Source organism: Mytilus galloprovincialis, chromosome 12, assembly GCF_965363235.1.
Source record: "Mytilus galloprovincialis chromosome 12, xbMytGall1.hap1.1, whole genome shotgun sequence".
Lineage (NCBI taxonomy): Eukaryota > Metazoa > Mollusca > Bivalvia > Mytilida > Mytilidae > Mytilus > Mytilus galloprovincialis.
The window spans coordinates 61,192,302-61,218,338 of record NC_134849.1 but is presented as its reverse complement, the minus strand read 5'-3'; the positions used below and the strand labels follow the sequence as shown (position 1 = coordinate 61,218,338).

At 32.5% G+C, this 26,037-nt stretch overlaps 1 protein-coding gene across 1 annotated transcript in view; it reads right to left on the bottom strand.

Moving 5' to 3' along the window:
* LOC143054480 (uncharacterized) overlaps window positions 1–26,037 on the bottom strand; it is a 292,275-nt gene that overhangs the window by 228,950 nt on the left and 37,288 nt on the right. Inside the window, exons 9-13 of the mRNA XM_076227501.1 lie at window positions 20,152–20,250; window positions 19,720–19,818; window positions 19,285–19,383; window positions 18,554–18,661; window positions 16,863–16,934 (exon numbers count right to left, since the gene is read on the bottom strand). Coding sequence (XP_076083616.1) covers window positions 16,863–16,934; window positions 18,554–18,661; window positions 19,285–19,383; window positions 19,720–19,818; window positions 20,152–20,250 — 477 coding nt within the window. The remainder of the gene's footprint in view (window positions 1–16,862; window positions 16,935–18,553; window positions 18,662–19,284; window positions 19,384–19,719; window positions 19,819–20,151; window positions 20,251–26,037) is intronic.

Sequence of the window (26,037 nt, the reverse complement as noted above, 5' to 3'; positions counted from 1 at the left end):
TAGATTACAGGTAATAATTTGACACTACGCATTAACCTGTGTAGTGATTTTGATTTTACGATAAATGTATGAATGAACGATAATTTTATGAATGAACAAGAGCACCTGACCTCTTAAAGAAACACAAATTAAACATAAAAAAACGTATTTATTAGGAGATAATTCAGTTAAATTTTCAATACTAAATCAACAACTGAAATGAATCCATATTTTGTTGAAACATCGTACGAACGGCGGAAAACGGAATCGCATTTATAAAAATGTACCTTTTTTCACTCGGACTTCTATGTTATTTGATAGTTAAACGGTTGACCCTTTAAATACAAAAATACATCTACAAGAACATATTCTGAAACTTCTTAAATCCACTAACTTTTTTTTAAAGTTTCAAGCTATGTATTGCATTAGAAAACATACATAGGTGTTAAAGAATGACTGACCAGGAGCCTGTTTAACAAAATACTATGGCTTGATCTGGGCGGAGTCTCTGATCTGGGTCACAAAGATGGCCATACGCGACGGCATAAAAGCAATTGCTTTAAAAATGACAATAATACATACATAACAACAGACTATACTACTAGCAGTTAACTGACATGCCAGCTCCAGACCTCAATTAAACTGATTGAAAGATTGTGATTTCATCATATGAATATCAGGCACAATCCCTCCTGTTAGGGGTTTAGTATCATACCATCATAACATATATGAGAAGAACATAAGCCGTGTCATGCCAACAACTGGTTAGAATAAGCATATATCCCATATATACAATTTTTGTTGAAATCAAACCAAGTTTAATTTTGGACCCCAATTTAGACCAACTTGATAACTGGGCCTATAATCAAAAATCTAGGTACATGTTTAGATTCAGCATATCAAAGAACCCCAAGGATTCAATTTTTGTTGAAATCAAACAAACTTTAATTTTGGACAACGATTTGGAACAACTTGAAAACTGAGCCAATAATCAAAAATCTAAGTACATGTTTAGATTCAGCATATCAAAGAACCCCAAGAATTCCTTTTTTGTTAAAATCAAACAAAGTTTCATTTTGGACCCTTTGGACCTTAATGTAGACCAATTTGAAAACGGGACAAAAATTCAAGAATCTACATACACAGTTAGATTCGGCATATCAAAGAACCCCAGTTATTCAATTTTTGATGAAATCAAACAAAGTTTAATTTTGGGCCCTATGGACCCCTTATTCCTAAATTGTTGGGACAAAAACTCCCAAAATCAATCCTTCCTTTTATGGGCATAAACCATGTGTTTAAATTTCATAGATTTCTATTTACTTATACTTAAGTTATGGTTCAACCAGGTGCTCCACAGGGTGCAGCTTTATACGACCGCAGAGGTCGAACCCTGAACAGTTGGGGCAAGTATGGACAAAACATTCAAGCGTGATACAGCTCTGAATTTGGATTGTGATCAAATTTTTGACATTACATGGTTTTTTTTTTACAAATCAATTAAAGATTTCTTCTTCAAACTTTTTAAATCTAAAATTAAATAGTTGACACAGCATAGGTTTCTGACACAGAATGAATGTGGTCTAATGAAGTTTTTTTTTGCCTTTGAGCAATTTACTATGCTGTTGAATATTAATCCTTTCAAAAAAATGTTTGAAGAAATTTTCTTTTTATTTATGAAATCTGAAATGAGAAAAATTTAACCCCCCCCCTTTTTTTCACATCCCCGTTTCCCTTTTTCCAAAACTGATATCAATTCAAATTTCTAATGGAGTTTGCAACAATAACTACTCTTTTAAATACATCATAAATTATTAAAATGTAAAATAAAGTGCTTGTTATCACTGAATGGTAAAGATTGGTTGGTAGTAAAAGTGAATATACATTGTTTATTGTATAAAACAATAAAAAAAACTTCATCAGCAACATTTTATATTGGCAAATTTCCAATGAAGTTATTTACATAAAGTTATTGGCAAATAAAAATAGAAAATGACATCATAGTCATGTCTGGCAAATGTCCAACATACATTATCTAAAAACATTTTAGATAAGATAAGGAAAAAAAGCTTCATCAGCAACATTTTATATTGGCAAATTTCCAATGAAGTTATTTACATAAAGTTATTGGCAAATAAAAATAGAAAATGACATCATAGTCATGTCTGGCAAATTTCCAACATATATATATTATCAACTACTATTCTATACAAAGAAAGATAACTCCAATTGAAAATTAATTGCTATTGCACAATATTGTGCAATTAGATATTTCTTGCTATTGTGCAATACTGTGCAATTGAAAATTTCTTGCTATTGCACAATACTTGATATGGAATCCTGATTTGGACCAACTTGAAAACTGGGCCCATAATCAAAAATCAAAGTACATATTTAGATAAAGCATATCAAATAAGCCCAAGAATTTAATTTTTGTTAAAATCAAACTTAGTTTAATTTTGGACCCTTTGGACCTTAATGTAGACCAATTTGAAAACTGGACCAAAAATTAAGAATCTACATACACAGTTAGATTTGGCATATCAAAGAACCCATTTATTCAATTTTTGATGAAATCAAACAAAGTTTAATTTTGGACCCCCATTTGGACCAACTTGAAAACTAGGCCAATAATTAAAAATCTAAGTACATTTTTAAATTCAGGATATCAAAGAACCCCAAGGATTCAATTTTTGTTAAAATCAAACTAAGTTTAATTTTGGACCCTTTGGACCTTAATGTAGACCAATTTGAAAACGGGACCAAAAATTAAGAATCTACATACATAGTAAGATTCGGCATATCAAAGAACCCCAATTATTCAATTTTTGATGAAATCACACAAAGTTCAATTTTGGACCCTTTGGGCTACTTATTCCTAAACTGTTAGGACCAAAACTTCCAAAATCAAACCCAACCTTCCTTTTATGGTCATAAACTTTGTGTTTAAATTTCATAGATTTCTATTTACTTATACTAAAGTTATGGTGCAAAAACCAAAAATAATGCTTATTTGGGCCCCTTTTTGGCCCCTAGTTCATAAACTGTTGTGACTTCAACTCCAAAAATCAATCCCAACCTTCCTTTTGTGGTCATAAACCTTGTGTTAAAATTTCATTGATTTCTATTTACTTATACTAAAGTTATTGTGCGAGAACCAAGAATAATGCTTATTTGGGCCCTTTTTTGGCCCTTAATTCCTAAACTGTTGGAACCAAACCTCCCAAAATCAATCTGTGGTCATAAACCTTGTGTCAAAATTTCATAGATTTCTATTCACTTAAACTAAAGTTATAGTGCGAAAACCAAGAAAATGCTTATTTGGGCCCTTTTTGGCCCCTAATTTCTAAAATGTTGGGACCAAAACTCCCAAAATCAATCCCAACCTTCCTTTTGTGGTCATAAACCTTGTGTTAAAATTTCATTGATTTCTATTCACTTTTACTAAAGTTAGAGTGGGAAAACTAAAAGTATTCGGACAACGACGACGACGACGACGCAGACAACGACGCCAACGTGATAGCAATATACGACCAAAAAATTAAAATTTTTGCGGTCGTATAAAAACCAAGAAAAATGCTTATTTTGGCCCCTTTTTCCTAAACTGTTGGGACCTCAACTCCAAAAATCAATCCCAACCTTCATTTCATGGTCATTAACCTTGCGTCAAAATTTCATACATTTCTATTCATTTAAGCTAAAGTTATAGTGCGAAAACCAAAAAATGCTTATTTGGGCCCTTTTTGGCCCCTAATTCCTAAACTGTTGGGACCTCAACTCCCAAAATCAATCCCAACCTTCCTTTTATGGTCATAAACTATGTGTTTAAATTTCATAGATTTCTTTTTACTTATACGAAAGTTATAGTGCGAAAACCAAAATTCTTCCGACGCCGACGATGCCATTGGTATACCAATATACCACCAAAAAATGTTCAATGTTTGCGGTCGTATAAAAAGAACAGTTCTTATCCAACATGTTGTACATATTCATCTGTCCAAGTGCAATAAAGAGCTGTGATATAAGCGCATAATACGCTCGTTGCATTTTTAGCTTGTCTTTATGATTTACATGATTTTTTTAAACGAATAAATTTCTTAGGCCGTTTAGGACATTTTTGTCAAAGAGAAAAGTTCCACAACTGTAAAGCATTAAATCAGAAATTATATAAAAAACATAAGGGTACTAAGTTCAATAGATATACACTAGTCACCATTGTTTTTGATTTATTATCCGAAAAACTGTAAAAAACCAAATTTTTTTAAGTATAAGACTGCATAACACCAAAAATTTTAAATCTGCAATTTATTCAAATTAAAAGGGATCTTACATCAAAAGATGTAAATGATTTACCAAAGTTTCATAAAAGTTGGTGAAAGTGTTTTTTAGTTGTTGTCCAAAAACTGGAAAATCCCCCTTTTTTAAGGATAACACTTCATCATGGAAACGAAAAATCTGAAATTCAAAAAAATTGAAAGGGAGCTTACGCCAATATATATTAACAGTTCAACAAAGTTTCATCAAAGTTGGTTGAAGCCTTTTTTAGTAATTGTCGAAAGTGTGGACAATGGACGGATGGACAACGGTATACCATAATACGTCGTTGCGGGCGTATAAAAACTGCAACAGATCTTCTTCGAGACAAAATACCCCAGCTTGTAAATTAAGATTCATTTTCAATTTCTTAAAATATATCAACTCAAAAACGGTGATCCAAAATTGGCACTGTGTCTGTGTGTTTTGGTAACAAGTATTGTGTATGAAGTTCACATTATATGGTCGAGGAACACTTTATTCAAGAAAACAAAATAATTGCGGTACATAGGGACATATGTAGACAATAAGGGTAAACGTTTATCCCCCAAATGATCGGAACTGATTTTGAATCTTTTTCAATACATTGTTGATATAAAAGAATTTCATAAATAAATTATAGAATGGCACACATGAGAGTGCACATGCTAACAAAGTAATTACTATAAAATACATATTTCCAAGGAGCGTTACTTTTGAAAATATTTGATATGCACTGATTTTCCGTTGCAGAAACACAGAAACAATCTAAATGTCCAAAAATGTGGAAATAACACATGGAAGTGCTTATAACTCTCAGATCTGTTCCTAGTGTCTTTTTGTTGTCGAGATATACAAGTACCCGGCCAAGTCCACTTGTATTTTTGTCCATCTGATGAGTTCAGCCTTTTTCTACTGATTTTTATAGTTCATTCTTATGTTGTAATGTTATACCACTGTCCCAGGTTATGGGAAGGGTTGGGATCCCGCTAACATATTCAACCCCGCCACATTATTTAAGTATGTGCCTGTCCCAAGTCCGTAGCCTGTAATTCAGTGGTTGTCGTTTGTTTATGTGTTACATATTTGTTTTTCTATATATTTTTTTATGTAAATAGGGCCGTTAGTTTTACTCGTTTGAATTGTTTTACGTTGTCTTATCGGGGCCTTTTATAGCTGACTATGCGGTATGGGCTTTGCTCATTGTTGAAGGCCATTGGGTTACCTATTAGTTGTTAATGTCTGTGTCAGTTTGGTCTCTTGTGGACAATTGTCTCATTGACAATCATACCACATCTTCTTTTTTTATATTACAAGACCAAACAATGTTAGGGCTGACCCCTGGTATTCTACACAATTAAACAAAATATTCCAGTCTATTTATTGTAACTATATGACAATGTCCTCTGACTTGGTGACCTTAAATTGAATAGGGATCTACCTCACATTATATTTACACATATACTGTGTTCATTAGTAACACTAAATACGTAATGTGTGAAATCTAATAATGAAATAAAGAAAATACCTTTCGTCCTTAGTACTGCAGCCTGAAAAAGAGGGATATGTATTGAGTGTATATCAAGAAACTTGTAGAAATGTTAAAGTTTAAAAAATTACACCCATATCGTACGTAGTCTGTAATGAAAAACAAATCGATTGATTTATATTTGGTGTCAAATGTCACTTTCTGACCTATTCATGCTATTAGCAAAATTACAATGGGATATATACAACATAATATAAAATATTAAAACTTTTAAGTATAGACAGAAATGGATTGTCTTTACTTGTTTTATCCACACAAAAAAAAAAATTCATAACCACATGATGAGACTTAACGATGAATAACTTCAAAAAAGTACTATTCCTTCTCATTTCCTTTTTTTTCATGCAAGTAAAGTCAGGGACTGAAAATATCTACAATCAAAGTTAGTACTTGACTATAATGGATTGTGGGTAAGCCTTCATTTGGACAAAATAGCCTTTGGATTAGCACTTCAAAAAACAAGCTCAAGCTCTAAAAAACCTGTCTTGCTCACATTGGTGCATATTCAGCATGTTTGCAAAAGTATGAATAATTCGAAATACTAAGGATTTTCTTATCCCAGGCTTTGATAACAATTTAACAAAGGACATCCTACAACATTGTATACAATAATAGAACTCAAGAAAAAGAGTCTATATTTTGTTGATCTTGCATTGCTGTTATGTAGTCTGTTTAGTTGCTCTCTATCTTCTTCAATTTTTTTGCTCAAAACACAAAAGAGGGTAAAAATAATCCTCATTTAACAACACGACGGGTGTCACATGTGGAGCAGGATCTGCTTATCCTTCCGGAGCACCTGAGGGACGAAAGATACCAAAGGAACAGTCAAACTCATGAATCGAAAATAAACTAACAACGTCATGGCTAAAAATAAAAAGGACAAACAGAAAAACAATAGTACACATGACACATCATAGAAAACTAAAGAATAAGTAACACGAACCCCACCAAAAACTGGGGTGAATTCAGGTGTTCCGGTAAATAGTCTAATTCAGTAGGTCACATTCATGAAAGGGAAGGGGATTGTAGTTACAGCGTAAGGAACATATCCGATATCATCTACGAAACGATTATTCCATAACGGTCAACAAACTCATGATGGCGTCCGTCACAATTGGAGAGCTGAAATCATCTCTTTTGTAGTAAAGTTTTGTTTTCAACCGACCCTCATTGTCAATTTCTAAATGTAAATCAAGATATGAGGCGACTTAACTGTATCAGTTGTATCCTTTATCTCTAGTTCGATGGGAGAGATGCGTTCAACATAGTTACCAAATTTTAAATTATTTAGTAAGAGAACATCATCTATATAGCGGAAAGTAAAGTTAAAGGATATTGCTAACTTTTTATCTTTCTTCCTAAAAAGTTCCTGTATGAAGTCAGCCTCATAATAATAAAGAAACAAGTAGGCAAGAGGGGTACAATTGGTTAAAGTATATGGATAATTCGTAGAAGTCAACGTTCTAAACGCTTTTGTTTTTGTCAGATTTCCTCTGTTTATAACGGTTTTCAAATGATAGACACTTAACTTGTATTTACCCCTATGTTCTATATTAAAGACCAAACAGCCTTTTCATTTCTATCAGTGATTTTTCTTAAAATATTGTGAGGGTGTTGCATGATTTGAGGAACAAAATATGATGAAAAAAATTGGGGGTCACCGACTTAGTTTTGTCACTATTATAGCAACCTCAGTTTTGTGTTATCCCAAATATTAACATAATATTTGCTTGTTATCTAAACTCTCAAAAAAACGCTTTATATCAAACCTACAACATGTACAAGCATAATTCTTGTTTCACGTTAAACAGTAGATTTGTATCTTTCAAATATATGTTCATGAGTTTAAGGCTCATATTGATTTGATCTTTAAAAATATGATTTATTTCATTCCCGCCAAAAATTAAACGTAAAACTGGAAAACGTTTCCAATATTAAAAAATATCTAACAGTGATTTCTTCATAAAAATTTAAAGAAGGAAAGTGCCATATGTTCTCTTCAAAATAAAGCAAAAAAGTGTATGTTACCGACCTTTCAAAAAAGTTATGAGTAATTTTCATGTTTTTTTCTCAGTCATTTTGAAGAAAAGAGTTGTCTTTCTTTAGAACATTGCATCTGACATCATAGTACAAACTTTCCTTGCTGGCGCACTATTTAAAAAAAATAATTGCAAATTGGACGTTTGAAACCCACATTGAAATTTCCAAGAATAACAACTATATTCACCTACTTTATTATCCGGTAATACTAAAGATTAAGCATGTATCAGTTTCAGATCTTTATGATGTTGTTGCCACACAATATAAACCTTCAGAAACACCATCCGCCGGAATGGAAAATTGTTTGAAATATACCATTATTTTTCCCCGACTAAGACGAACGTTTAGAAATTATTGCATCGAGTTTGTGAATTCATTAATTTAGAATATTTAAGATATAAGGAAATTAAAATTATAGGTATAATATATGAATGAAAGTTTTGATTCTAAAACGTTATACATCTATCTTAAAATACAATCCTTTTATTAGACATGTTACGAAAAGGTATATTCTCGACGCTGAGGTTGACAAATTAGACTTTAAATTTGGGGATAGTGTCAAAACATTGATTATAGATTTGAACAGGTAAATTTTAAATCCTGTGCATCTTGGTTAATTCAAATCACATTTATCTAGAACATCATTATGTAACATCATATATGACAATTGCTTTTGTGATATCATTGCTGGCCATCACAAAACATGAAAGGTGTACATGTGCAGGAGTGGGTTGATTAGAAAAGGGGGACCTGAGAGTTTTACAAGTTCATTCTATTCTAGATTGATAATGTATACATATAGTAAGCCATTTAGATAGTAGTTTTATTGTTGTATTACAAATCCTTAAAAAAAAGCCTAATCTGTCGCTCCACTTATCCCGCTCACAGCTCTACAGTCTGTTTTTTTTTTCTCTTGAGTATTTCCAAGCGCCGTATAGCGTGTTCGACTTTTAACATGTTTAATATACCTGTTACTCTGATATACTCAAACTTATTTTTTTACATTTTCTTCTTTCTGCTTGTGGTTTAGCTCTTTGTTGATGGCGTCTGTATGGGACAAGGAGGGGAGAAAACAAAATTCTTGTTCAATAAAAGGCAATAGATTATTATGTTGGGCATCATTTTGGTGTCCTAGTAAAACACTTCGAAGAAATCATATATGATTTCTGTTGTCCACAATCACTTTTGTATGAATGCAATGTCTGTGTCTGTGTCCGGAGTATTTGTTCTGGAGGCTCTGTCTGTGGTTTGTAAATGGGATGATAGCTTCTGTCGATTGCAGCTAACGCTGTGGGTAATGTTTGCCACTGTGTGACCCATAGCGTAGTTGGCGCCAACTTTCTTCGGTTTGCCAATAATTATTTGGGGCATATATTTTCCAAAGAATTGGAATCATGGCATTTATTTGTGCACTGGCAGCATGAATAGAAACGTCAAAGAGTAAAGACAGCATTGCATAGCAAAGATAGCTTCTCAACTACAAAATTACCATCATTTGACGGTTGGTTGGAGAAAGTTTATGTTGTCGTCCTGGGATATGCTCGTGTATACTATGTCCAATTACGCCTAACATTTCTGGTATCACAAACCTCTCATCGTTATGACAATGCATGAAATATCTGCCACTGGATGCTAAGAAACCAACAATCAATCTATCATAAACCCCTTATTAAGAAAAAACAAATTGAGCTGAAACTGTTTACTTTAAGACAAAGTTGGAAGGAAATACATGCCTTCGCAGCAATTTGACCGGAAGTAAATTTTCTAAAACTATAATGAAACATGTTTCAAGATGAAATTGTATAATAATCGGGATTTAGGTGTTTTAAAATAAACATACCCCGTTATATAAAAATTTAGGTGGCAAACAACTGGATCAAAATACATACACTCCTTTGTTTCCTTTCATAACTATATATAAAAATTACCGTTACATATATATTCACCAGTAAGTATAAAACAGATTATAATACTTAGATTATTTGCAAGGTCTATTCATTTATTTCTTATATTTCTGTTATTGAATATTCGTTCCATATGGAATTGCCTCCAAAAGGATCAATGCAGTTTTTAAATAATATTCAATGAATACACAGTTAATCGTTTTTGTGTTTTGAAAAAGTCCCCACATTTAAAGAGTAATTTGTCAACCTCAGCAACGTGAATATACCTTTTCGTAACATGTCTAGTACTACCTGATGTGTTTTCAATAAACGAGACGGTAAATATAAAATTTAAAAAAGTTTTTGATTCAAAAATTAATTTAGAAATAATTTTCTGTTGAATACTACAAAGTAAGATTTCTCCAACAGGATAAAATATAATAAATCTAAATTGCTCATTTTGGAAATTAAAACAAAGAAAAGGCTGTTGCCGGCATTGAAAATTGAAATTTGTTTTCAATCTTTCCAGTCACAGTTGTAGCTAAATGAAAGGGAGTGATCTTATGTAAGATATTATTCTTGGAGCAATTGTTTTTGGCATAAGTTAAATTTACAACAATTTAGTTTTAAACATCTAAAATTTTGATTTTAATTCACATTCGCTGACTATTAGTTTTATCAATATGTTTTGCCTTACAGCTAATTTCCTACTGCTTGTAGGGTAAAACTTTGGTTGGCTTCCTTGCTTTGTTTGTATAAATGTTTATTCAAGCTCTGTAAATTAAGATTGACATCTTTATATATAGGTATGTAAACCTGTATATATGCTATTTAATTGAATTGGACATTATCAAAATATAATAATACAAAATATACAAACAAAGCAAGCAGGCAAACCAAAGTGTTGATCTACATACATTAGGAAATTAGCTGTAAGCTTCAGTGAGATTAGAAAATGTTTATCATTTCTCCTTAAGACAATTTGAAATGAAACAAATGACCCTTTGTCATCATTTTATTTTTACTATAAGATTTTGTCAAATAAGCAGTATAAATAAATTTTAACTTCATTGCAAGATCGGACATTATTTTATGAGAATCTTTTTTTTTTATGAGAAAGTTTTTGATTCAAAAATTAATTTAGAAATAATTTTCTGTTGAATACTACAAAGTAAGATTTCTCCAACAGGATAAAATATAATAAATCTAAATTGCTCATTTTGGAAATTAAAACAAAGAAAAGGCTGTTGCCGGCATTGAAAATTGAAATTTGTTTTCAATCTTTCCAGTCACAGTTGTAGCTAAATGAAAGGGAGTGATTTTATGTAAGATATTATTCTTGGAGCAATTGTTTTTGGCATAAGTTAAATTTACAACAATTTAGTTTTAAACATCTAAAATTTTGATTTTAATTCACATTCGCTGAGTATTAGTTTTATCAATATGTTTTGCCTTACAGCTAATTTCCTACTGCTTGTAGGGTAAAACTTTGGTTGGCTTCCTTGCTTTGTTTGTATAAATGTTTATTCAAGCTCTGTAAATTAAGATTGACATCTTTATATATAGGTATGTAAACCTGTATATATGCTATTTAATTGAATTGGATATTATCAAAATATAATAATACAAAATATACAAACAAAGCAAGCAGGCAAACCAAAGTGTTGATCTACATACTTTAGGAAATTAGCTGTAAGCTTCAGTGAGATTAGAAAATGTTTATCATTTCTCCTTAAGACAATTTGAAATGAAACAAATGGCAAACAAAAATGACCCTTTGTCGTCATTTTATTTTTACTATAAGATTTTGTCAAATAAGCAGTATAAATAAATTTTAACTTCATTGCAAGATCGGACATTATTTTATGAGAATCATCCAGACATCAGTTACATGCATGCACATGTTGCCAGTATGTCAAAACTTTTAGGAATAATTGATTTTCGGCCTAACCTTGTGAATACACAATTTAAAAAAAAAAATTAAAATGACACTAGAATTAGAAGGATCATTGCATAATCATCATGTTTACTAAGTTTTAAGTTGATAGGACTTCAATTTCGTCAAAAACTGCCTTTACCAAAAACTGTAACCAAAAACTTAAACCTGAAGCGGGACAGAAGGATGAACGAACGGACGCTCAGAACATAATGACCATAAATCGGGCATAAAAAAACTTTCACCTAACCTGTACATAATCGGCGCAAACGAAAGACAAAATCTACGCAAGTAAAAGAATAAAAAAAAAATGAAATGCAGAACGGCGCAAATGCAAAAAGTCGAAATCAAAATTTATATTGTATTATTTTTATTAGAACGAAGGTTAAATATAGTGTAGTATCTTATGTGTCCATTTGTGTTAAATTTCCACAGGATATTAAAGTAGTGTGACGCATAATAGTTCCTCTTTTCGTTGGAATCCCAGAAAAACGCGAAATAGGACGTTATAATTTGACATTTTTTCATTGCTAGAAACAACGTCATAGAGCTTTTATGTCACTAACAAGTTGCGTTAGTCGATGCGCATAAACAATAGGCTGTTTGGTCTTTAAGCCATGTTGGCCTTTCTTTGTTGGCAGGCGGGGTCATCGGATACATTTTTTAGATACCCAATGATGATTTGGGGCATGTATGGGTAAATTTGGCCTAGTAGTTTCAGAGAAGATTTTTGTAAAAGTCAAGATGAAGATGGGTCGATGAGGGAAGACGGACGATATACGAAGGACGCCAAGTGATAAGAAATGCTAACTTGACCCTTTGGCCAAAACGCAAAAACTTAACATTGACCAACAAATGAGGTCAAGATCATATGAAACCTGCCAGACTGACATGTTCCCATTTTAAGCATTCCATACACCAAATATAGTTGACCTACTGCTCATAGTATTTGAGAAAAAGACATAATCACGTAATTTTAACCGATCCATGAAATAAATTTGAGGTCAGGTGCATGAACCCTGTCAGACAGCCATGAAGATATTGTAAGGAACCCATATACATAATATAGTTATAATATAAATCAGTGACATTCAAATGACCAAAAAACTCTATTTTTTCGCAAGAAATCGCTGAACCAAGAAATTGAGGTCAAAGACAATGAACATGTAAATGATAAAAACTTTGAATCATAAGATATCTGCATACAAGTTATATATAAAGCCTCCGTGTCTACTACCTTCTGAAATATAAAGCTTTATACAAATAGTTTAAGCTGCCGCCAGAAAGAAATAAATGAAAACAACATTTTAATAGTTTCATGCATCTGAAGCTTTTTTTTTATTTATCTTCATCAGGAACTGCTATGTCTCACATATTGGAACTTTCTCGCAGGCTAGACAAAAATGCCCTATTAAATAATGAGCATACGTTAACATCTATACTTAAATCTATTCCGGTATATCAGAAAGAAACTGAACATTAACTTGGGGACAAAAGAGCATGACACATCCCATTATCAAACTGACTTCATCTGTACATTTTAGTTTCTTGTGTACAATTTTGAGTTTAGAATGGCGTTCATTATCACTGACCTAGTATATATATTTGTTTAGGGGCTAGCTGAAGGACGCCTACGGGTCACGGAATTTCCTGCTGCATGGAAGACCTGTTGGTGACCTTCTGCTGTTGTTTGCTCTATGGTCTGGTTGTTGTCTCTTTGACACATTCCCCATTTCCATTCTCAATTTTATACTAAATGTATAATAATTAAATAACATGGAGAATGAAAATGAAATTTCATATGTATATATACTAAATGTTTTATCATGTACCTAACAGACAGTGTTCAGTGCTACTGCTGGATATGGAATCGTCTACCTAAAAGACAGTGTTTAGCACCAAAGCTGGTTATGTTTAAGTTATCAAAGGTACCAGGATTATAATTGTATATGCCAGATACGCGTTTCGTCTACATATGACTCATCAGTGGCGCTCAGATATTATCTACCTAACAGACTATGTTTAGTACCACTGCTAGTAAGGATATAATCTACCTAAAAGACAGTGTTTAGTACCACTACTGGTAATGATATAATTCACCTATCAGACTATGTTTAGTACTACTGCTGATAATGGTATTATTTACCTAACAGACTGTACTTGGTACCAATGCTGGTAATTGTATCCTCTACCTAACAAACTACCTAAAAAACTGTGTCCAGCACTACTGTTTGTAATGCTATCATCATACTAACATCCTGTGTTAAGTACCACTACTGGTAAAGGTATAATCTACCTAACAGATAGTATTTAGTACCGCCACTGGTAAAGGTATCATCTACCTAACAGACTGTGTTTAGTAGCACTGCTGGTAAAGGTATCATCTACCTAACAGATAGTGTTAAGTACCTCTACTGGTTTTGGCATCATCTTCTTAACAGACCGTGTTTAGTACGACTGCTGGTAAGGGTATCATCTACCTATTAGACTGTGTTTAGTACCACTACTGGTAATGCATAGATGCCAACCCCCTTTTGACACAATCAGTAACAAACTATCAAATTTTCCGTATTTTTGAAAAGTTTTCAGTAATCATTCATAAACGTGCATTTACCAATAAAAATTACTGACGAGTGGTTGCAAAGTGATGTACACTAAAATTTGTCATTTAACATGTTGTCTGTAGTATGTATTCCATTCATTAATTGTTCAGATGTTCTCGACTCAAACATTTTTGTTTTGTCAATGAGAAGTAGAGAAAGGGGGAAAGCTACTAAATAAAATGCAAGTTTGCCTCTTCGGAAGTCAGTAGTTACCCAACAGTAGGTTGATAACTCCCGCGAAACCGGAAGCATTACATTGGCGTTTCCTAAATACGGGACCAGGACGGAAAAGTAATGATAAAAATCCGCGTTTTACAAAATTGAACGTCGATGATTGGGAATCAGTAACTATTCGACTTTGACCGTAATAGCGTAGTTTTTATCGCAAAATCGGAAAAACTACGGAAAAATCGTAATGGTTGGCATCTATGGTAATGGTATCATCTACCAAACAGACAGTGTTCAGTACAACTACTGGTAAAGGTATCATCTACCTAACAGACAGTGTTTAGTATCACTACTGGTAAGGGTATCATCTACCTAACAGACTGTGTTTAGTATCAATACTGGTAATGGTATCATCTACCTAACAGACAGTGTTTAGAACCACTGCTGGTAAGGGTATCATCTACCTAACAGACAGTGTTTAGTATAACTACTGGTAAAGGTATCATCTACCAAACAGACTGTGTTTAGTACCACTACTCGTAATGGTATCATCTACCTAACAGACTGTGTTTAGTACCATTACTGGTAATGGTATCGTCTACCTAACAGACTGTGTTTAGTACTACTGCTGGTAATGGTAGCATCTAACTGACAGACTGTGTTTAGTAGCACTACTGCCTGGTAATGGTATCATCTACCTAACAGATAGTGTTTAGTGCCACTGCTGGTAATGGTATAATCTACCTTACAGACTGTGTTTAGTACTACTACTGGTAATGGTATCATCTACCTAACATACAGTGTTAAGTACCACTGCTGGTAATGGTATCATTCACTTTACAGACTGTGTTTAGTACCACTGCTGGTAAAGGTGTCATCTACCTAACAGACAGTGTTTAGTACCACTGCTGGTACAGGTATCATCTACCTAACATACTGTGTTAAGTATCACTGCTGCTTATAAGGCAGTTTGGCTGTTTACCATGAATTTAATATTTCCAAGAGACATAACTCTTTTCAAAAAAGTTGATCAGACACCATTATAAAACTTGTCCGAGATACTACTGATATTAACTTATAGTATAAGTTTTATTAAAATCTGGCAATAATGGTACCCGTAAGAGCGCTAACAAGGCCATTTTCAATAAATTTAATATTTCCATGGGGCATAGCTCTTTTAAAAAAAGTCGATCAGACATCATTATATAACTTGTCTGAGATATTGCTGATATTAACCTATAGTATAAGTTTTATAACAAATATGGCAATGTCGGTACCAGGAAGAGGGCTTACAAGGCCATTTTCAATAAATTCAATATTTCCAAGAGGCATAACTCTTTTAAAAAAAGTTGATCGGACACCATTATAGAACTTGTCCGAGATACTACATATATTAACCTATAGTATAAGTTTTATTAAAATCTGGCAATAATGGTACCCGTAAGAGCGCTAACAAGGCCATTTTCAATAAATTTAATATTCCCATGGGGCATAACTCTTTTAAAAAAAGTTGATCGGACATCATTATATAACTTTTTCTGAGATATTGCTGATATTAACCTATAGTATAAGTTTTATAAAAATCTGGCAAGAATTGTATCTGTGAAAGTGCAAACGGACGGACAGACGCCTGGTATTTCCATGTTCCCCGCAACACGTTACGCAGGTGACAAAAATACCCAACAGAATATCTACCAATTAACTAGATATCACTGAGATGGGAGCCATCTCTGTAGGCCCCGCTGTGAATAATGTGTGGTAAAATATTTGTATCTTTACCATTGGACATGGGGTTGTCAACTGAAACCAAAGTTTTTGACCTTGACCTTTGACCTAGGAAGTTGTACATACATTATGACACACCCTCTGGTGTTGGTTAATATACATTTCAAGTATAAACTTTGAAATCATACCGGTTCTCTAGATATAGAGCGGACACAATTTGTTACGGATGGACGGACAGACTGATCACTATAAGGCGTCTGCCATTTGGCTGGGCCCTAATTTAATTGTTTGACACTAGAAATATAATCAATAAGGGTATACAGTTTAATTAGACTTCAGAACTTCATTTAAAAAAAATACAAGTGAGTACTATGCCCTTTTGCATTTATGTTGTTAAAATGACCATATATAGTTAATAGTTATTGACCTGCTAACCGTAAAAAAAAGATCACTCAAAAAACTCTTTTAACTATTTGAAATTAACAAGCGTATGCATACATTGTTTGCTAATTTCATTTATCCGCTAAAAAATAAGCGAAAATAAACACCCTGCGAAAATAACCCGCTATATGGAACCCAACAGTGTTTAGTTTTACTGCTGGTAAGTGTATCCTCTACCTAACAGACTGTGTTTTGTACCTGATTTGTTCTAAGTGTAAGCATATGTAATTCAAAAGTATATGTACCTGTAAGTATTCCATCACTTCTTTATACTGTCCCCGTTTTCTTGCTGCTGCTAGATCGTATGGAGTCTCACCCTGAAATACAGACAAATCTTAACATGCTTTCATCTGTTAAAAACAAAGAAGACTTTTGTAACACATATCATACAATAATAAAGACCAGTAGCAGCTGAGTAGTGTCTTATTTTGTTTTTACAGGTGCTAACCATATTATGTTCATTTATAAAATATAACTCATGAACAACATTCTGATTATTTTTCAACTTTTTCTGTAGCCTTTAAGAAGAATTTTATCTTCTTTTTTTAAAGCATATGAAATAATGCTCAATCTGTCAGCATTTGGTCTTTTGTAACTTTTTTTCACGTTTTTTTTTAAATCTGTTAATGCATCCTTATGTCTAGATGAGGGTTGTAGGGTTTCGGGGGTCTTTTTAACTATTTTTTTTCTTTTTTTTGGACAAATTGTTCTCAAGTTTTGATTTGATATTTTAGCCCCCCATTATTCTTTATTCTTTATATTTTTGCACCCCATTATGTTCTATTCGTCATTTTTTTGCCCAATTCTCTCCATTTCTATTTTTTCTATCATTCATGATTTTCTATTCTGTATACCCTATCCATACTCTCTTATAACTGTATATTGTTATTTTACAGATTTCATAGTTTTAAGTGTTATCACTGACACCGTATAAATAAGGAAATACATAAATAATGGCAAAGATGAAAGGTTTTTCTGCAACTATTCCAAGTAGATAGCTTAAATACACGAATTTGAAGAAATTTGCATTCTTAAAGAGGCTGGGGTGTCTTCCTCTTTCTTAGATTTTGAAAAAACAGACAACAAACGGTCTAAATCTTTAGTGAAATGTGCAAATTTCGAAAGTTGTATGTAATTTATGTGTAAGAATTTTCATGTTGATATAGAAATTTAAGTGTTTTATCATATTTACGGCTATATTTTACAAAAAAAAAACAGATTAGTGTTGTTTTATTAATTTATTTTAAACGTTGCCATATAGGGGAGATAATACAATAGAATGATTTTTTAACTATTCAATAATAAATACACGATGAACTTATTTTAATGTATTGCTTAAGACTATTTTGATACTATCTAATAACTTTGTTATCATTGTCACAACAACGGATTGGTGGATGTGTCTTTTGACAGTTTGTTTGTTTACATTGGGTTTAATGACAACAAGTGCCATATTCAGGATATGGCCAGGTCTAATTTTGAATCAATACAAATTATTATATTTGATATCAAAAACTATTTTATCCATTTACTTATAGGTTATTACTATTGCTTCTTTTCCCTAAAACTGAGATATTCATATAATTTGGCTAACAAATTATGGAATAATAAAATTATTCTCTTTTAGTATAACTAATCACCCAAAATGTGTTAGTGGTCTATAAACAAAATAATTTTATACTGGATTTATTCATATTTGTATTCATACTGGATTTCTTTTATATGATCATCTATGTTCATGTGTTTTATAGTAAAACTAAGCCATACAAGTCTATAAAACACTTTCATATTTTTAGTTCAATTTAAAGTATCATATGAAATATGTGTAACTATAACCTTGAGAAAAAAAATCCATTTGACCAAAAATATCTTAAACATCATTTTAGTGATGCATTATTTACTAGTTGAATACTGAGCCTTTACTATAATATATTACCTTATGTGTTTTAACAAAGGGACTGATGCCTCCTTCTTCTACAAGACATCTTGTGACATGTAGACGTCCCCACTCAGCAGCATGATGTAAAGCTGTTCTTCCATATCTCTATAATTATACCAAATAACATGTAAATATAATGGATACTACTTTGTTACCAATATAAATAGTATACAACATATCCTACAACTGATATAAAACTTGTCTGATAAACTGAATAATGTTGTGTAATAAATAAAAACAAAATGTATCTCACATGAATCAGTGGTCAAAACTGAACAAAATGACCAGTCAAACTTGTAGTCATATTGTACATAAACAACAAATAAACAACAAGTTTTTTTTGTGGGATGTCAGAACTTCCATCAGAAATGTCATGTTAACCTTTTTTCAAGAAATGCATAAAATATTTATATCAAGGGATTCAGTAAAATGCAGAGATAAATGAGATCTCACTTTATATAATTATAGCAAGTATTTGTTGAAATAATAATGAAATCTGTCTGATTAACATGGTTTAGAATAATGATCAATTTAAAAAAAAAAACTTTTTTCAAAGAAATATGAAAAATAGTTACATTTCCTGATTTAGTACGAGGAGATAAGTAAAATGAGACCCCACTTTATATGATTCTAACAAATAATATTAGTTGTTCATTAAACCTGTCTAATTAACAACATGATTTTATGTTGATTAAAAGTAATGTGATCAGATTTAGTAGATAACATACTGATGTGATATCTTTGTTACATCTGTTCTCCAGAAGTAGTCGAGACACTTCCACATGTCCTACCCTGGCTGCCCATATAAATGCTGTGTATCCATACTCCTGGAATAATACAACTGACATCAAAACTTGTCTGATAAACTGGACAATGTTGTGTAATAAATATAAACAGAACTAAATAGTCACATTAATTAAAACTGTCTGATTAACAACAGGATTTAGTGTAGATTCAGTATAATCATAAATTTCATAAAAGTAAATTTTTCAAAGAAAAATGAAAAAAGTTATATTTTCTGATTCAAAATAATACTACGAGTAAAATGAGACCCCACTTTATATGATTATTACAAATATTTGTTGTTCATTAAACCTGTATAATTAACAACATGATTTTGTGTTGATTAAAAGTAATGTGATTAGATTTAGTAGATAACATACATCTCTGATATCTTTGTTACATCTGTTCTCCAGAAGTAGTCGAGACACTTCCACACGTCCTTCCATGGCTGCCAACATTAATGCTGTAAATCCATTAACCTGGAATAATACAACTGACATCAAAACTTGTCTGATAAACTGGACAATGTTGTGTAATAAATATAAACAAAAATAAATAGTCACATTAATTAAAACTGTCTGATTAACAACAGGATTTAGTGTAGATTCAGTAAAATCATAAATTTTATAAAAGTAAATTTTTCCAAGAAATATGAAAAAAGTTATATTTTCTGATTCAGAATAATACTACAAGTAAAATGAGACCCCACTTTATATAATTATTACCAATATTTGTTCATTAAACCTGTCTTATTAACAACATGATTTTGTGTTGATTAAAAGTAATGTAATCAGATTTAGTAGATAACATACATCTCTGATATCTTTGTTACATCTGTTCTCCAGAAGTAGTCGAGACACTTCCACATGTCCTCTCCTGGCAGCCCATATAAATGCTGTGTATCCATACTCCTGGAATAATACAACTGACATCAAAACTTGTCTGATAAACTGGACAATGTTGTGTAATAAATATAAACAAAAATAAATAGTCACATTAATTAAAACTGTCTGATTAACAACAGGATTTAGTGTAGATTCAGTATGATCATAAATTTCATAAAAGTAATTTTTTTAAAGAAATATGAAAAAAGTTATATTTTCTGATTCAGAACAATACTATGAGTAAAATGAGACCCCACTTTATATGATTCTGACAAATATTTGTTGTCCATTAAACCTGTCTAATTAACAACATGATTTTGTGTGTTAAAAGTATTTAGTGTAGATTCCATTTAATCATTAATTTTAATAAAATAAATCATTCAAAAAAGCATGATAAAAGTTTTATTTCCTGATTTAGTACAACATACAGAAAACGAGACCCTCTTTAAATAAAGATTATTAATATTATTATTATTATTATTCATACAAGCATTTGTTGTCCATTAAACATGTCTAATTAACAACAGGATTTAGTGCAGATTCAGTATAATCATTAATCTACAAAAAAAATCAAAGAAAAGTGAAAAAGAGTAGTATTTTCAGATACAGAACAATTATATGATAAAATGGAATTACATTTTATATGAATCTAACAACTATTTGTCCTTTTTACAAGATATTTCTACATTAGATCTTTATACATATCACTACCTGACCAAAGTTGTTAACACAACATCAAGTGAAACATAAGTGTAAAAAATTGTTTCATGTCAAGAAGCAAAATAAGAACTTCATCATCCATAACTCAAACAAAAAGAGAAATATTTTAAAATCAAACCATGCATGCATTTTTCCATTAAAACTGTCTAATTTAATTCAGAATTTTGATTTAATCTTGTTTCAGTATAATGACTAAGTATCAGTTAACATACAGACCAATGGTAATTGAATAGTGCAGGTTTTATTATTGTGTGTTTTATTTTTTATACCAATGGTCTAGATAGGCCAAGGGGGAATGGTACAAAAGTAAATATGGTTTAACCCCTCAACATTTTGTGCCCGTACCAAATCAGACAACCTGGACCATGTGTTGTTTGTTGTTATATTTGTTTGTCTATTTACTAAGTAGTCAGGTCAGGTCTGGGCCATGTGTTGTTTGTTGTTATATTTGTTTGTCTATATACTATGAGTAGTCAGGTCCAGACCATGTGTTGCTTGTTGTTATATTAGTTTGTATATTTACTCTGAGTAGTCAGGTCAGGTCCAGACCATGTGTTGTGTGTTGTTATATTTATTGTCTATTTACTGTGAGTAGCCAGGTACAGACCATGTGTTGTTTGTTGTTATATTTGTTTGTCTATTTACTTTGAGTAGTCAGGTCAGGTCCAGACCATGTGTTGTGTGTTGTTATATTTATTGTCTATTTACTCTGAGTAGTCAGGTCCAAACCATGTTTTGTTTGTTGTTATATTTGTTTGTCTATTTTCTCTGAGTAGTCATGTCCAGATCATGTGTTGTGTGTTGTTATTTTTGTTTGTCTATTTACTCTGAGTAGTCAGGTCAGGTCCAGACCATGTGTTGTGTGTTGTTATATTTGTTTGTCTATTTACTTTGAGTAGTCAGGTCAGGTCCAGACCATGTGTTGTGTGTTGTTATATTTATTGTCTATTTACTCTGAGTAGTCAGGTCCAGGCTATGTGTTGTGTGTTGTTATATTTATAATCTATTTACTTTGAGTAGTCAGGTCCAAAGCATGTGTTGTTAGTTGTTATATTTGTTTGTCTATTTACTCTGAGTAGTCAGGTCCACATCATGTGTTGTGTGTTGTTATATTTGTTTGTCTATTTACCCTGAGAAGTCAGGTCCAGACCGAGTGTTGTGTGTTGTTATATTTGTTTGTCTATTTACTCTGAGTAGTCAGGTCCAAACCATGTTTTGTTTGTTGTTATATTTGTTTGTCTATTTTCTCTGAGTAGTCATGTCCAGATCATGTGTTGTGTGTTGTTATTTTTGTTTGTCTATTTACTCTGAGTAGTCAGGTCAGGTCCAGACCATGTGTTGTGTGTTGTTATATTTGTTTGTCTATTTACTGAGTAGTCAGGTCCAGACCATGTGTTGTAAGTTGTTATACTTGTTTGTCTATTTACTCTGAGTAGTCAGGTCCAGACCATGTGTTGTCTGTTGTTATACTTGTTTGTCTATTTACTCTGAGTAGTCAGGTTCAGACCATGTGTTGTCTGTTGTTATATTTGTTTGTCTATTTACTCTGAGAAGTCAGGTCCAAACCATGTTTTGTTTGTTGCTATATTTGTTTGTCTATTTTCTCTGAGTAGTCAGGTCCAGATCATGTGTTGTGTGTTGTTATATTTGTTTGTCTATTTACTCTGAGTAGTCAGGTCCAGACCATGTGTTGTAAGTTGTTTATTTGTTTGTCTACTTACTCGGAGTAGGCAGGTCCAGACCATGTGTTGTCTGATGTTATATTTGTTTGTCTATTTACTCTGAGTAGTCAGGTCCTGACCATGTGTTGTGTGTTGTTATATTTGTTTGTCTGTTTACTGTGAGTAGTCAGGTCCAGATCATGTGTTGTGTGTAGTTACATTTGTTTGTATATTTACTCTGAGTAGTCAGGTCCTGACCATGTGTTGTGTGTTGTTATATTTGTTTGTCTGTTTACTGTGAGTAGTTAGGTCCAGACAATGTGTTGTGTGTTGTTACATTTGTTTGTCTATTTACTCTAAGTAGTCAGGTCCAGACCATGTGTTGTAAGTTGTTGTATTTGTTTGTCTATTTACTCTGAGTAGTTAGGTCCAGACAATGTGTTGTGTGTTGTTATATTTGTTTGTCTATTTACTCTAAGTAGTCAGGTCCAGACCATGTGTTGTAAGTTGTTGTATTTGTTTGTCTATTTACTCTGAGTAGTCAGGTCCAGACCATGTGTTGTCTGTTGTTATATTTGTTTGTCTATTTACTCTGAGTAGTCAGGTCCAGACCATGTGTTGTGTGTTGTTATATTTGTTTGTCTATTTACTGTGAGTAGTCAGGTCCAGACCATGTGTTGTGTGTTGTTGTATTTATTTGTCTATTTACTCTGAGTAGTCAGGTCCAGACCATGTGTTGTGTGTTGTTGTATTTATTTGTCTATTTACTCTGAGTAGTCAGGTCAGGTCCAGCCCACGAGTTGTGATTTCTGTTTGTCTATTTACTCTGAGTAGCCAGGTCCATACCATGTGTTGTCATATTTGTTTGTCTATTTACTATGAGTAGTCAGGTCAGGTCCAGACCATGTGTTGTGTGTTGTTATATTTGTTTGTCTATTTACTCTGAGTAGTCAGGTGCAGAACATATGTTAGTATTAGTATGTCAGTGTTATGCTTTAAAATAAGGTAGGTTTCACATTTAGTGCAGTACTCTGATTACATGTATAGTTCAGTGAGGTGTTATGATATGTCTCATTTTCTGTGTGTCTTATTCTGTGTTGAACATCAGTGTTGTGTCCTTTTGTGTCTCATGTTCTGTGTTGAACATCAGTGTTGTGTCCTGTTGTGTCTCATGTTCTGTGTTGAACATTAATGTTTTGTCATATGATTCATGTCCTGTGTTGAACACCAGTAATGTGTCATGTGATTCATGTTCCGGTGTTGTACATCAGTGTTGTGTCCTAATGTGTGTCTTGTTCTGTGTTGAACATAAGTGTTGTGTCCTGTTGTCTCTCATGTTCTGTCATATGATTCATGTCCTGTGTTGAACATCAGTGTTGTGTCATGTAATTCATGTTCCGTGTTGAATATCAGTGTTGTGTCATATGTCATATGTTGTCTTTAAATGCATGTTGGTTCATAATGTGTCTTCTATTTTGTATCGAAAACAAGTGTCGTGTCATGATATGTCTCACGTTTTGTGTTTAACATCAGTTTTGTGTTATGATATGTCTCATGTTCTGTGTTGAATATCAGTTTTGTGTCATGAAATGTCTCATGTTCCGGTGTTGTACATCAGTGTTGTGTCATGATGTGTCTCTTGTTCTGTGTTGAACACCATTGTTTTGTGTCCCATGAGTTGTGATGAACATCAGTGTTTTGTCAGGATGTGTCTTATTTTCTGTGTTGAACATCAATGTTGTGTCATGATGTGTCTCATGTTCTGTGTCGAACATCAATGTTGTGTCATGATATGTCTCATGTTGTGAGAACATAAATGTTTTGACATGATGTGGCTCATGTTTTGTGTTCAACATAAATGCTGTGTGTCATGTTCTGAGTTAAACACCAGTGTTGTGTCATGATGTGTTTTGAGTTGAATATCAATGTTGTGCCATGATGTGTTTCATTTTTTGTATTGGACATCAATTTTGTGTCAAGTGTCTCATGTTGAACATCAGTGTTGTGTCATGTGTCTCATGATCTTTGCTGAACACAGATGTTGTGTCATGATGTGGCTCATGTGTTGTGATGAACATCAGTGTTGAGTCATCTGTCTCATGGTCTGTGATGAACATCAATATTGTGTCATGATGGGACTCATATGTTGTGTCATGATGTAGCTTGTGGTCTGTGTTGAACATCAATGTTCTGTCATCATGTTTCTCATGTTTGGTGTAAACACCGGTGTTGTGTCATGTGTCTCATGGTCTGTGATTATCATCAGTGTGGTCATTATGGAGCTAATGTTTTGTATCAAATATCTGTGTTGTGTCTTATGTGTCATGATGTTGATAATGTTCTGTGTTGAACATCAATGTTCTGTCATGATGTTTTGTATCAAAGTGTTGAATCATGATGGTCAACACAGAACATTGGACACATTATGTGTTCTGTGTTGAACATCAATATTCTGTCATGATGTGTCCCATGTTCTGTGATTGATATCAATGTTGTGTCATGATGTGTCTCATGCTTGGAGCTAATGTTTTGTATCAAATATCTGTGTTATACATCAGTTTTGTGTCTTGATGTGTCTCATGTTATGTGTTGAGTGCCCAGAGAGAATCATCAACTTTTGGTTGGAAAATTGGAGTTGAACATACCTGCCAAGGCGGACTCTAACTTTATAAAATCAGTGTTGTCAGGAAAGTGGTACAGTAGTTGAACTACTTAGAAAACTCGTTCACCAAGCCTAGCAATTTATTAAAGTATCCTGCATTCGTGTGGCATGTACTGATTATGTACAATGTGCTGTGTTTTGAAATACCTTGTATTTGAATGTTTTATACTGCCTATGTACATTCTTCTATGTTTGTATTGTTGTTTGATTTTCCTGTATATGTACAAAGTAATAGTCTGACCTGATGTTTTATAGTACTAATTCAAAGTTGTCTTGAATTTTACAAGTTTACCTATTTGATATTTAATATTACTAGTTTACCTATTTAATCATGATGATATTCAATGTTACAAATTTACCTACTCGATATTCAATGTTTCAAGTTAACCTATTTGATATTTAATGTTACAAGTTTACCTATTTGATATTCAATGTTACAAGTTTACCTATTTGATATGCAATGTTACCAGTTTACCTAATTGATATTCAATGCTTCAAGTTAACCAACTTGATATTAAATGTTACAAGTTCACCTATTTGATATTCAATGTTACAAGTTTACCCTCTTGATATTCAATGTTACAAGTTTACCTACTTGATATTCAATGTTACAAGTTTACCTATTTTATATTCAATGTTACAATTTTACCTATGTGATATTCAATGTTTCAAGTTTACTTACTTGATATTTAATGTTACAAGTTTACCTATTTGATATTAAATGTTACAAGTTAGCCAACTTGATATTAAATGCTCCAAGCTTACCTATAA